This window comes from Thermobia domestica, chromosome 10, assembly GCF_964235325.1.
Source record: "Thermobia domestica chromosome 10, izTheDome1.hap1.1, whole genome shotgun sequence".
Taxonomy (NCBI): Eukaryota; Metazoa; Arthropoda; class Insecta; order Zygentoma; family Lepismatidae; genus Thermobia; species Thermobia domestica.
In genome coordinates this window covers 28,241,630-28,257,107 of record NC_137463.1, presented here as the reverse complement: position 1 = coordinate 28,257,107, position 15,478 = coordinate 28,241,630, and the positions used below count along the sequence as shown (strand labels likewise).

The following is a 15,478-nucleotide window of genomic DNA, read 5'->3' as shown; positions in this document are numbered from 1 at the left end:
TGTTGCCAGAATAACATTTCCTCCGAAAGCTAAGTTAAGGCAGCGACTAGAGGAACAAACTCAACTGCATTTGAGGCCGCGGTGACTCAGTGGTAGAGCGTTCACCTCTGGTACATGGGGCCTATGATTCGATCCCAGCTCGCGCCAAGTGAACTTTGTGGTGGACAAACACTGTGTGCGTGGGTTTTCTCGTGGTTCTCCCGTTTCCTTCCACTTTCTTCATTCTACCATTTCATTGATCTCTCATCATCACCGTCTCCTTTAGCCTAGCCGGCATAAGCGTGAGACGTAAGACTCAAAGATTTCATTTCATTTCATTTTCAACTGCGTTTAATTACGTATCATGTTTTCTTGGAATCCTGTGATCTATTTTTTTAAAAAATAATGGCTGTATTTAGTTCGTAACAAACAAAATAGTTTTAACGTACAGTTATTAAAATTAAATAACAATGCTATTTAAACAGATATGTTTATTATTTTTAGTATGTCAGGATAAATATAGAATGTGTTCTTGGGACACTTAATTGATTGCACGAAACCGCTTCTCGCTATGTATTACAGTTTTTACTCTATAGTGATCAAAGTTAAACGGAAAATAGCCAATTTCTACGACTTCCAGTGGATGGATCACCTCCATCAACGAACTAAATTTCTAATTCTTGACTTCTACATCCTGTCAAAAATTTATGGTGAGCTATCAAATAGTTCTCGAGAACTTTTTGTCTTCCGGATGGACACATGAACAGACATGCTTTTGTCTCCCAGACGGACGGATATGCAGACAGACTGAATAAATATATTAAGGCGTTGTAGTTGCAAAGCAAATTCCTTGTTAGGGTCATCAAGTGTAGGAGACTCAAATGGGCAGGTCATGTAGCCAGAATGGAAGAAAGTAGAAACGCTTTCAAAGTTTTAACTGGAAATCCAGTCGGAAAATGACCAGTAGGAAGACCTAGATGCAGATAAGAGAACAATATTAAGATGGATCTCACAGAAATAGAATACAAAGTAGAAGCTGGATCCAGTTGGCTAAGGACAGAAATGTTTGATAAGGGACAATCTCGATATTTGAACAACATCGTGACGGGTGACGAGACTTAGTTGTACTATTATGATGTGCCGACCAAAATTCAGAACAAGTTTGGGTCTTTGATGATGAGGATACACCTGTAACTGTCTGAAAATCCCGATCAGTAAGGAAGAAAATGATAGCTGTATTTTTCAAATCGAGTGGAATTGTGGAGCGTATAGTTTTGGACACACAAAAGACAGTCGCAGCTAAGTGGTACATTGAACAGTGCCTGCCTAAAGTAATCGAATCTATGCCAGTGCCTGCGACTTTGATTTGTTCTCGTATGTGAAAATGAAGCTGAAAGGGATGCGGTTTATCAGTGATAAGGATCTTTTGAGAGCTTGGAACAACGAGTGGGCTGCCTTACTTCTTGGTGAAACTTGACAGATCTGGTTTAACGATTGGTTTCGGTGGATGGAGAGGTGTATTGAATGTGGTGGAAATTATTTTGAAAATATTAAATAAATAAAACTACGCGTATTGCAAAACTTTCCTAGTACCGTTTACAGTCTGTAATTTATGGGATAGTTGATTAGCTTTGTTGTAAATTCAGCCTGTACTTATAGTAAAGCAATTGCGCAAACGAACTAAATACGCATATGAAATACTGTATTGTAGTGTGTAAGTCTATGGAACCGGAGTTACGTTCTATCAATGTTAGGGTTTGGACTTTGTCAAATTTTCTTTTCTTTTCTTTTTCTTTTTTTTTAAAAATCGCTTAATTTCTATTCAGAACAAAAATACGTGAAACAAAGCTGTTATTAAACGTTAATTTTCATGCATAAGAACATATTGTAATATTCTCTAGGTGTAGTCAATAACTAACGGGAGTTTTTTTTTTTTTTATCCCTTTCACGTTTTTATCATAAAAGTGTATATAATTATCATACAAAGTCTCAATAAAATCTTTTTCCAAGTCTCCAATCACTCTAAATGAATATTTTCAGTGTTGGATAAAAAGAGACCCCTCGGCGTATAATGTTGCCTTGGGTTAATAGGAATGTCCTAGCCCAAAGCGGCCTCAGAGGGGACTGGTGACTCCGTAGCCCATAGCGGCCTGAGGAGTAGGTGTTGTAGGAGGATGATCAGTACAAGGTACTGAAGGTTTCTTAGTCCCGACGTACACTTTTATAGCCGTCCTTTGAGGGAGAACCTGTGGAGGGGTTGTCGTATTTCTTCGTGGCTTTCCGTGTCCTCTTCGTCTCTTCCTTAAAATTAGTTTCCTTCTGTCGTCTGCCATTATTTATTTACAAATCGTGAAAACACGTGTTTATAGTAAAAGCATGTACGTAGCTTATAGTACGTGTGGGTGTACGGATCTTTGCAATACAGTCTGTAATTAATTAGACAGTTGATTTTCTATGAAGTAAATATGGCATGTACTTACAACTACAATGTGCTCAAACGAGGTTAATACGAATATGAAATATTATAGTGTGCAAGTTTTTGGTCCCAGAGTTATGTTAGCAAATTTGGAATTTGAATTTAGTTAAATTTTCTCCAATATATATATATATATATATATATATATATATATATTAGGGTGTATCGAAAAAAAACTTTTTTTCGAAATCTGGTTACGGCTAGTGCGAATTTTTGGCCAAATGGCATCAATAAAACGTATAAAAAATCTCAACTCGATCAGACAACTCCTTCTGCTGCCGAGTAGAGCCCAAATATTAGAAAAATCAACAAAAGATTCACTTTTCAACTGATTTTCCAAAAAATATCTTTTAAATATTTCCTATATTTTTCGGTCTTTTAAATTATTGAAATAGCATTGGAAAGGAGAAATAAATACATAAAACAAATTTATTACGGTTATTTCTGTACACCATAAGCATAAAAACCTAGTTAATTATTTGTAAAAATGCACTGATTTTCTGTCGTATCGTACAATTAAATTTTAATATAAAATTATTGAAGTCTCTTGAATAACGAAGAAAACACTTTAGTGCTAAATTCTAAGAGCAGTAATAGTATAAATAATTTGCTCCCAATGCCTAATGCATCTGCTTATCACACTAGATCACCTGCCGCCCACCTCTCCCCGAACGCCTCTTCTCTTGTACTTGCCCAGCTGAAACGATCGGTCTTATCAGTCGCCAGTAGTCAACCAGCTGTGTCGAACGTGATTGTCGCTGCTTGAGTTATTTATTAGTGAGGTAGGAAATTTTAACTAAATAATTTGTTTTCGTGTGAAGTGCAGTATGTAGAAGTGAGAACAGTGTTTCAGTTGTGTTAAGTACTTTTTATTAGGAAGAGAGTGACCGATACGCTGACGTTATGGCATCGACAAGTTTGTTACGGTCTGACGTTAGGAATAGCATTATTGGGACACCCAAGGAATTGGGTAGAACACAGCTACCAACCGTTGAAATGTATTGAGACAATACCTATGGGAGCGAGAAGAAAAAATGGGAATTTCGGGATCCCGGAAAGAGCCTTCAACAAAGGATTTATCTTCTATCGTCGCCAGGAAGATTGTAGAAAATTGAGATTACGCCTCAATCAGCGGCGAAGCAATTTTCAGTGTCAGAAGGATTGTTGCAATGATATTAAAGTACCATAATATTGTCCGTGACTTGCAAAACTCAGCAAAGTCCGGTTTCCAAACTTCTGCGAAACGAATTGCTGATTTTCAACAGTCTGCCAAAAATATTTCATTTGATATAGCCTTTTGTAAGTGTTCCGATCCTCTTGCCTGCAACTGCGAAAAAGGAAGAAAAGTGCCTGTGCTAGAGGCGCCTTTTCTTTTAGATCAAAGAACCACAAGATTGAGGCGTAATCTCAATTTTCTACAATCTTCCTGGCGACGATAGAAGATAAATCCTTTGTTGAAGGCTCTTTCCGGGATCCCAAAATTCCCATTTTTTCTTCTCGCTCCCATAGGTATTGTCTCAATACATTTCAACGGTTGGTAGCTGTGTTCTACCCAATTCCTTGGGTGTCCCAATAATGCTATTCCTAACGTCAGACCGTAACAAACTTGTCGATGCCATAACGTCAGCGTATCGGTCACTCTCTTCCTAATAAAAAGTACTTAACACAAATGAAACACTGTTCTCACTTCTACATACTGCACTTCACACGAAAACAAATTATTTAGTTAAAATTTCCTACCTTACTAATAAATAACTCAAGCAGCGACAATCACGTTCGACACAGCTGGTTGACTACTGGCGACTGATAAGACCGATCGTTTCAGCTGGGCAAGTACAAGAGAAGAGGCGTTCGGGGAGAGGTGGGCGGCAGGTGATCTAGTGTGATAAGCAGATGCATTAGGCATTGGGAGCAAATTATTTATACTATTACTGCTCTTAGAATTTAGCACTAAAGTGTTTTCTTCGTTATTCAAGAGACTTCAATAATTTTATATTAAAATTTAATTGTACGATACGACAGAAAATCAGTGCATTTTTACAAATAATTAACTAGGTTTTTATGCTTATGGTGTACAGAAATAACCGTAATAAATTTGTTTTATGTATTTATTTCTCCTTTCCAATGCTATTTCAATAATTTAAAAGACCGAAAAATATAGGAAATATTTAAAAGATATTTTTTGGAAAATCAGTTGAAAAGTGAATCTTTTGTTGATTTTTCTAATATTTGGGCTCTACTCGGCAGCAGAAGGAGTTGTCTGATCGAGTTGAGATTTTTTATACGTTTTATTGATGCCATTTGGCCAAAAATCCGCACTAGCCGTAACCAGATTTCGAAAAAAAGTTTTTTTCGATACACCCTAATATATATATATATATATATATATATATATATATATATATATATATATATATCATTACGATTTTTTTAAATATGGGCAAAGTTATTAAACTTCAATTTTGCATTGTAAGAAGATAATTGATTAACTACGTTGTAAATGTAAAGTGCACTTATAATAAATATTCGCTTTAAAAATATGAATGAAGAACTTTTTTTTTTTTTTTTTTTTTTTTTTTTTTTTAGAATGAGGAAACTTACTAGTGATGCATGTGGATATGTACTTAATAACAAAGTGAATTAGGTGCTTGCTGTTATTAATGATCAAACATACAATGTAATTCTGCGTAGAGATTTTTATTGCGATCTGTTGAAATTTAATATTCTGGTACTAATGCAGATTACAAATAAAAGCAAAACTAATAGTCATTTTAAAGGTTTTGGTGTGGCTTAATCAAACAAGTACGTATTGTATGTAATATGCACTCATTTAAATTGAAGCCGTACCAGGAAGATCCATGTAGATAGATGATCATAGTTCTGATTGGAAGAGCGTTAATTGTTATATTTCGTCTTTGACAGTATTCTCTTTGTCGCTTCCGTATTTATTTGTATTTTAGAAAATGGCTTCTGTAATTACGGAGTTAATATGTTACATTTACGAGATAGTAATGCGTATAATGTATTTCCATAGAAACTAGAATATACTTGTGTTCAATTTAGATAGTGGAGCATATGCACAATTTAATACAATTAGAGCTACTTGTTACACTTCCTGGTATAAAAGTATGTGCATGGATATATATGGTTCTTCTATCAGATTTTTTAGCTTTAATAAAAAGTAGCAAATGCCGCCGCGTGGTACTGCGGGCAATATTTGGCGTTCCCTCTTCTGTCATTCATGTAGGATTTGTTTGAACTTAAAGTCTTGCACGAAATTTTTACCATCTCGTATGGGAGCAACTTACCGGTTAGTGAACCTGCCATTTTCTCCACTTCTAGGTCAAACATCAAGAAACGCTGAAAGATGTGCTTATTAGTTCAAATTCCAAATTTATTGTCTTTAACCTTCAGAGATGCGGAGATATGGACATCTTATATTAATTGCATACTCCTTTTTCTTTTCACCTCTTTTCTTCCCCTTCTCGAACGAACATCTAAACACGCTGAAACACGTCTTTAATTATTTTAAATGAAAAGTCTAACAAGATATATTCCCGAAGTGTCCCCTCGGGATTCGTGTAAATTGATTCAAATGCGAAGTTCTCCGCTGCCCAATGTGTATTGTACTAATTTTAGCGGCCCATACCGGTAATTTGCATATTTATGGGCCTTCATATATATATATCCAGAATTCAATCATACATTACTATATCGCTCGGACACAAAATTGTCTTTAGTTTCCTTAGATGTAAGTGGACATGAATGCAGGCGTATAAAAAACAAATTGGATCAAGTACTGCCTCTCTGACACATGTTACCCACCCCGGTCGTCTCATATAGCCTCGCTGCTGAAAGAGACGTTAAAATCAACTCAACTCATGCAGTGATGAATGAAGATAACAACATCGGTCTCCATTTCCTGAAAGAAAATACCAACACTGTTAAATTCGAGGTACGATCTCGACATATTAGTAGGAAGACATACAGGTGTTATATTGATTTTCTTCCAATTACAATAGGGTATTCGGGTATAAAGCCGTATAATTGTGAATGTTCACATGGGAATCGAACAGTTTGATGTTGTTCTTATGTTGTTAAAAACATTTATTACCTTTCACGCGATACTTTGCTAAGATTGTTCGACCTACAGAGATTTAAAGTAAATTATGTGTTGCCGGTCTTGTCACTCCAGTAATACGCACATAGTGATTAAGATTGAAAGTTTCATGTATTGTGTCCTTTATTTTCCTGGTAATGTTTTCTAATACAGGAAAGACATTTCAAAAACATTTTGAATTTTCGTATTATTATTTTGTGCATTATAATATTTTGTACATTATATATGGGTATACATTGTATGTAAGGATAATCAGAAATGTTGTTTTCTGTAAATCACGATTTAAAAACATTGGTATCTTACTAACTAGTTAGACATACTAAAAACCAATGGCACTAGTACTCTCTCACTGTTTCTGGAAGAGGCACGATTATGAGAGTTATATTCCCACGTAGAACAATTTATGACGAGTGAGAAACTCAAATTCAAGCATCTTTGACTTCTGACAGTATTCGTGGCGGCCAAAACATGTATGTTGTAACGCCGGTTGAATATCATCCAGGCGTGTCCGAATCTGGTTTTCTCATTTTACATCAAGTTGCACCGCGAGTATTACACCATGGTCAAGGTATATTATAGGTGGGTTGGTGCGGCTTCCATTCATACTTTGTTTCATACTCATAACTTAAGGCGTTTCCGGCTATGATCAATTTTTGATTTCCGAATCTTCAATAATAACTTCGAAATTCGAAGGAATTTGAAGTTCATTTTCAGACCAAAGTTACCCTTGTATACAACTATCACAGCAATCCGTGTAAGGGCACTTTTTTACCGTCTTATGCGGCTAGACCCTTTGTAGAGTAATATTCTGTAAATGTTTTAGAACAGCGTTTCTCAAACTTTTCGCAACTGAGGACCACATTTATTACTCAGAATGTTCTCCGGTCTGTGATACTCTTGTTTCCGTTATTCAGCAAATTCAGCATTATTATTATTATTATTATTATTATTATTATTATTATTTCCGAGCTTATGTTAATACCGATATTCTTATATTTTTAAAGTAATATTAAATAAAACTAACCTTAATTAGCTCCCGGCGTAAGCATACGGAAGCTTATGGTTACAGTAAGTTGTGTGTGTGTGTGTGTGTGTGTTTATGTGTACACGTTGTGCTTTATTTCTCAGTAACTAGTGGCCGGATGTGAACCAAATTTGTTGGGCAATAGGTCATCATCCAGGGAATAAAGGTTGCTCTGGTATTTAGTTGCCGAGCTCGACCTTGAACAAGCTTCCTTTTTTCTTCTTTCTTGCCTCCCTCCATCATCCATCGAAGTGCTGGGTGGAGAATAACCCAATTTACGTCATCGATGTCGGATCTAGCAGAAATATGTCTTTTGTATTAGGACTAGCTCGGGAGAGTAATGCTCCCGGAAGTAGAAACGAGAAACACAGTCCTGATTGGTTGGCGTTATCCAGTTCTTGCCACGTTGCATTAAAATAACAAAAATCAAACGCTTACTGCCGTCGACCTTCGTGGCCGAGTGGGCTAGCGCTATATGCTAGTAGTAAAATTCTCTTTTGGCGTGAGTTCAAACCCGGCCCGAGGAAAGTTTTTTTACATTTGTTATTTACGTTTTTATAACACTTATTAAATTAAAATAATATGAAAATAATGCTTAAAAAGAGTGATTTATTTACTTTTGTGCAGATAAGTAGTTGTAGTACTTATGCCCTTGTACTCCATGATATAGGGCTCGTTTTGTTCCCCTTGTACTTCATGATATAAATTTTGTGACCAACTTAAAACAACTGGCTAGGATAGCGCGTAAAACAGATGGCTAGAGTAGCGCGCGGAAAAACGTACTTCCGGGAGTATTACTCTCCCGACCGGGTCGTTTTGTGTTATTTTTTCTTCTTTGTTGTGTATTCTTACGAAGATTACGTAGTGAGTAGGAATGCTTTTAGATACATTATTTTGTGGTTTATTCAGAAGCGTCATATCAGATTTTGCTTGGGGGGGCATTATTTTGTGGTTTACTCAGGAGCGTCATATCAGATTGCTTGGGGGGCATTATTTTGTGGTTTATTCAGGAGCGTCATATCAGATTTTGCTTGGGGGCATTATTTTGTGGTTTATTCAGGAGCGTCATATCAGATTTTGCTTGGGGGAGGCAAGAACCCTTGATATAAGTAAAATTTTGCGTTTTTCACTTACTTAGTACTATTTTATGGATAAAATCTGTATAAATCTCAAACTCAGGGGAGGCAATTGCCCCTCCTGCCCCCTAAATGACGCCCCTGCACTGTAAAAAATCGTTGTGTTATTTCAACGACATGCCTATGTGTTAACACAATTGTGTTAAAATATAACACAAACAAGTGGTTAGAACAACTCACTTTCCATTTGGAGTTGTGTGTCGAATGCCGGTAGTTGAAATGACACATAACTTGTGTGTTAAATTAACACAAGTGTAGAATATTCGGTGTTGTTTTCTGCGTGATTGCCAAATATATTGGGCATCTAATTATAAAGGCTTATTTATGAATTGAAGCTACAGACAAACACAGTAGAAAGAAACACTTAAACAAATCCAGGTATACGTAAAATTTCATCTCCAACATTTGATGCATTTATTGCTTCTTTTTCTAAGCGATTGTGTACTAAAAGCAACAAACGCATCAACTTCATTAGATGGCAACTGTCGCCGATCATTTGAAAGTGAATATGAAAGAACTATAAAATAAAGTAAATAGACAGCCGTCATTTTGTTATAAAATTACATGGGAAGCAGATTTTATCTTATCCAGAACGGTTATCGTCGAATATACGCGGCTTAAAGGAGCACTCTGATTAGCCAAATTCAAAAGACCTCAACAATTTATCCCTCTACAAGCGACATTTTCTTCATCGCCTCCGTGTCCAAGTCGGAAGAGCACGCGGCTAGTAATCAAAAGGCTGGTGGTTCGTGCACTCCACCCGCCACTGCAGTATTTTTTTTTTTTTTTACTTGTTTAAAGTGTTTTTTTAGACTCAGCATAATGTAAACACATTACGCATATAGGCAATTTAATATATTTTGAAGGAGTAATTTTGTGGTTCATTAACACTTACGGCACGGCTCAACACCGGTTGTGTGTTAAAGACGTAACACACCCCCGGTGTTAAACGCCAGCACCGCGGGGTATGTGTTGAACTAACACCGCATAGTGGTAGTCACGCTGGAACCACTGCCTTGTGTTAAAATTGAGTTGAATTAACAATAATTTTTTTTACTGTGTGGGTTTATTACACTTATCTGCTTCGCTTTATTTTTCGTTTTCTTTCTTCTTGGATTCCATCGCACTGTAGTACAGCGTGAGTCGCAAATCGAAAAATGGCTAGAAGCATACTTAAACCGTTCGGCCGACGTGATTTTATAGTGTCCATTCACAACTTCATCCCTGTTCCCCAGCTAACATACAAATACACCCTTTCAAATAGAAGGATATCGCAACATCAGGGTCTCAAGCCGATCGTGTGTAACAATATATGCCGGAAATATCTACGATTTATTTACGAATTTGCGTCCCTCCTCAAGAAAGATCTGAATGTGTCCCTGTGAACTGAGACATAGAAAGATAAACTGATAATAATAAAGGAAAAAAAGCTGAAAAAGCTTCAGTTTACCAGCAACTAAAGAAAGCTTCATTATTGAGCTATATACGCTTACTTTCTTGTATTACATCAAAATTTAGACATAGACACTGAGAATGAGGGGAAAATTCCTCTTTTTTTAAAAATAGATTTTCTTTAACTGTGCAGAGTTGCGAATGGTATAGACATTTTACTTTCTTTATTTTCTTTCTTTCTTTTTTTTCTTTTTTTTAAAGAATCCTTTTGATCTACGAGTTTTTTGTAAAGGAGATATTAAAGTTTCAAGCATAGAATCGTTCTTTCTTTTTCTGAATATATAGAACCTATGAAGCAATATTTGCTTTCAGTTTTTGAAAGCAGTGGCGAGCTTTCAAACTAAAGGTATTGGAAATAGATTTACTAAGAAGCCTTTTTTTTTTCTCTTTCACTTTTCGTCAAAAATTTTCACTATAACGTTGTAATATCACAAGTCAGTTCTTAGTTCTCTCTATCAGAGGAAAATTGAAATGTTGTATATTTCAAGTTACTATCGCGTTGTCGACAATGACTTCAAGTACATTTCATCTCAGCGGTTGTCACCCGTTTGCTGTTCGTCAGCAGGTAAAAATAGAACATAATTTGGCGACTTGGGAAAGCACAAAAAGAGTGAGTTTTGCTGGTGAGTTTTGATGTCTTTGGCAGGAAATTTCGCTGTTTTTAGTAGATAGGCTCTTAAATACATACATACATACATGGATTTTTGGTTAGTTGTGAAAGTTTAAAGTTCCATTTCAGTAACGAGACAATGTGAGATGTGAATCTACAGTGTGACATTGAAATCACAGTTATGCGTTCAATATGTTTTACCACCGGGAATCAAACCCAAACACCCATTCACCATAGGTGTGCGCACTGGTCACTAAACCAGTGGAGAGAGCATATTGCATCTACATACAAAGTCTTAAGGTGACCGCGAGGACTCGTAAAGCGAATCACAGAACTGGTTTGCCTCATGTATGATGAATCGGAAGAATTCGGTACGATTCGTAAAGCTACCTTCCGAACACACACTTGAGAAAAGGTGAAACAACAGAAGTGCACCAACAATGTTGCCAAACTTAGGGGAAAAAAGAAGTGAAACAGCAGAAGTGCACCAATAATGTTGCCAAACTTAGGGGAAAAAAGAAGTGAAACAGCAGAAGTGCAGCAACAATGTTGCCAAACTTAGGGGAAAAAAGAAGTGAAACAGGAGAAGTGCACCAACAATGTTGCCAAACTTAGGAGACATGGCGAATGATCGACAAAGAAACAGCACTTGAAAAACTATAACACAAACACTAACAATTATTCAAATTAAATAGCAACAATAATAATAGCATAAATGTAAAACAACAACAATAATAACAAAACGAAACTTAGCGGCAATCCGAAAACACTGCAGCCTCAGAAGATGTTCTCCGTATAGCACGAGAGACGGTACTGCCAAAATTTCGTGGATGGGGGTTGACGACCGCGATACACCCTTGCATTCTATTGGATACTGAAATTGGTAGATCTAGGTTAAGCTTTACGACTCGTTGCGATCCCTATAATTACCTATAGGGACTTGAAAGCGAGATTCACTTATCCTGTGAGTGCTGAGCTTAAGTCCTTCTATCGAAACCTCACTTCGTTCTTTGTTGATGTGTTAATTAAAAAAAAAATGATATGATCTTGAAGCTTTGCTGGCGTCTATTATTAATCCAATGTTCTCGGGATTGCTGCCAGAGTGAGTGTTGCTGTGCTGAGCTTTCGCTACCATACAGCGGCAACATCTTCAGAGCTATGTGTTGGAGTGTTCTGGTCGTACAATTTATATTGTAGTCTTTAGGAATTGCTGTATTTCTATTGGTTGTTTTTGTTGGCCAATCTCTATTCATCCGTACATACAAGCCATCCATCAACAGAGACGAAGGTTATCATCTACCTGACATCTGGATCCAGCTTCTCAGTACGAAAAGAACCATCAGCCAATCAGAGAACAGTTTCCACCAGCAAAATCAGAGCACGCCATTGGCCAACAAAAACAACCAATAGAAATACAGCAATTCCTAGACTACAATATAAATTGTACGACCAGCACACTTCAACACATAGCTCTGAAGATGTTGCCGCTGTATGGTAGCGAAAGCTCAGCACAGCAACACTCACTCTGGCAGCAATCCCGAGAACATCGGATTTTAAAAAAAAATGATGTCTGACACAGCTGAATGTACTAGAAACAAATGTACTTTGAGATCATTCTGTCATATTAATACGATTATTTGACGGCAAATTCTATTATGATGGATTAAGGCAAGTAATTATGGTGGAAGAATTTTGGAATGAGAATGTGGGAAGAAATTGAAGTATATCAAGAAAACCCACGGTCATGATATTGTCCACCATAATCTTACTTGACCGGAATTGAACCAAGAACAGTGGCGGATCTAGAATGTAAAAACTGGGGGGCAGGCAGAATCCAGACTATGATAGGTATATCATGAGTTTACTATAAACTTTCAAAAATATATAAATAATAGCTTAAATTATTTTTGTCACTCAAAAAACTGCGGTGCCTAGCCCCTCCGCCCTGGCCTAGATCCGCCACTGATCAGGAACCTTGCGCGCCAAAAGTAATCGCTCTACCAGTGAGCGACCATGCTTACTAATAGAGGAAAACAAAGCTAGTAATCAAGCAAGATTATTTAGAAAGGTAAAAAATGAAGATTTCCGTTGTTCTTTTTCTCCATTTTTCCATGGAACCCGTCTTTCTTGCATTTCTAATTAAGAGTTATATTTTTTTTCAAACTCTTGTAGCATGTTTCAACATTTACTAATCAGTTTACCAACACTTGTAATTTTCAATTTCAGTACTATGCAATGGAAATGTCCCGTGCTGGCGGACGTCGGGAAGGATGGGGATCAGCAGAAGCAACAGAGATGGTGCTCAACAATTTGTTTTACATCACAGCCAAGGTAGGTTTGAATTCTTTTTCTGGAGCGCGCCCATCACTTATAAATGTACTCGCAGTTTAAATTATCAACTGAATTTAATATATATTTGTCGTGTTGTTGGTCTTTACAAAAACTGTTTTAGCATGATGCTTCTTTGGTAGAGCTTTAAGGTATCTTTGGATCATTTAGGGGCAAGTAGTGTCGGATATCGGCATTCAGTACACTAGGGAATCAAGTTACTTTTGGTCATTGTGGGCATGTTTCGTCTTCAAGAATTCTATCTGAAGCTTTTTCCAGAGCTTAAAAGATTCATGTCCAGATATTGTAAATGATTGTTAACGTTCTCGAATATACTTTCCCTGTCTATTTTTCTCACAATTTTGTTGATGTGACGTGATTCCCTCGTTTTTTGAACACCCCATATACTGTTTGCGATTCTGAAAGATACTCGAGACACACAATTATTATTTTTCATCTCACAGTCAGATTTCACATATAAAATATAGAATGAATTTTCACGCAAAGAAAACACAAAAAGTGGTCAAGATGGGGGTTTTGTTGTCAAACATTCCTCTCTCATGTAAATGGTATGTGGTTCGATCCATATATCGTTGGTAAATCCACGTACAGGCATATGTGCATGTTTCTAATTTTACAGGACAGCGATTTGAAATTCTTCGTATAACAATATAGGACTACTCATTTCTTTTTCAACACAGTGTTGAGAAAGTTTGTACAATCCGCGGCAAAAAACCTGCAACATGAGCATATAAGTTTATTGTGAAATGACGAAGACTTTTGCTCCAAAATAAGTGTGCACGGGAGGAGGCCGAGGTTTATCCTGGTGTGATTCGTTCTACTTAGACGTTATGTTCATTCCCTGTGCTGTTAGGCGTAGTTTCACAATAAACTTACATCCTCATGTTGCAGGTTTTCTGCCGCGGATTGTACCAAGAAAGCTTTGACCTTAGTGTTTCTGAAGATAGTATTAAAGGTATAATGTTATACGAAGAATTTCAAATCGCTTTCCTGTACAATTAGAAACATCCAGATACGTCTGTACGTGGATTTACCGATTATATGTGAGTTTGTAGTGGAAACCTTTGTGTTCACGGAAGTTTTCAGGATTCTTCAATTCCCTCTTCGCACTCTTTTATTCCTCCGTTTTCCCCACCTCTATTCAGAGCTCTCCTGTGGTTATACGGTTAGCCCATATGTTTTTTTCATACGGGAGACTTGGATTCGATTCCCGGTTTACCAGGTCCCTTCAGATCTACGTCTCAGATAACCTCGGTGCTGAAAGGGATGCTAAATTCAAAATCAACCAACGTACCTCTATTCCCTTGTAATTGTTATCCATGTCTTTTAACGTAGAGAATGTAATTGAAAGGTTAAATACTTTTGATTTATTTGCCACAAACACAAGAAAAGGAGTTAGAAAATCAAAATTAAGATTACAATAAGTTAGCTGAAAATTACGTTACAATATGATCTCAAGATTATCATATGTCAGTTAACGAACAATTACATATCAAGAAACTACATTGTTCCTATAAGTTTAAAAGAACGTGAAAAAATATATGTAATAAATAAGGTATTGGATCTTATTATAGAATGACTACTACAAGGGGTGTTAAATATACGTGCATAACAAAGCTGCGGAAATATATTCCTCTAAGGGAGACAAGAGAAAAAAAGTCTTGTGTCCACAAATATGTGTTTCACTAGCCTTCTGCTACTTGTCACGTCAGAATACCAATAAAAATGTAATCGTGTTATGGGTATTGAAGATAAGTCCGTATTACTTTCATTAGAGTGGAGATCCGAAACTATTCGTTTGCGAACACATGTGTATTGGGACTTCTTTACTTGATTTTCTGTGAAGAATACGTTCCCCAATTGTTGGCCAATATATCTTTGATGCACAATCACAGTAATTTTGCGATATGAACACATGTAAAATCTAGAACATCAGCGAAATCTTAGGAAGACTTACATAAAAGGGAAAACAATACATAATTCGCTAAGTGTAACAATTAGATCTTCAGCACGCGATTTTAACCTATGGTGTACAACGGGCGAAAGACTCGGGGGGGGGGGGGCGTTCGAACAGTTGTCCACAATTCGGATAATGAATTCAGAAAATATTCTTATTTGAATAATGATTTATTTTTTGAATAATAAATTGTTCAAATACGAGATTGTCTGAATTTCAACTACAGTTCTACGCTATAAGACTTCATATAAAAGTACGGTTTATTACTGGCAAATCTGCCACTACATTGTTAAATTATATAATGTAAAAGTACAGCGTATTACTGACAAATCTCCTGTCACGATATTGTTAAGTTATAGCGATATGTATCTCCTG

The 15,478-nt window shown here is 36.5% G+C and overlaps 1 protein-coding gene across 1 annotated transcript in view; it reads left to right on the top strand.

The window, feature by feature from the left end:
- fry (microtubule binding protein furry) overlaps positions 1 to 15,478 on the top strand; it is a 1,411,512-nt gene that overhangs the window by 949,823 nt on the left and 446,211 nt on the right. The window contains exon 28 of the mRNA XM_081727912.1: positions 13,024 to 13,128. Within this exon, the coding sequence (XP_081584038.1) occupies positions 13,024 to 13,128 (105 nt within the window). The remainder of the gene's footprint in view (positions 1 to 13,023; positions 13,129 to 15,478) is intronic.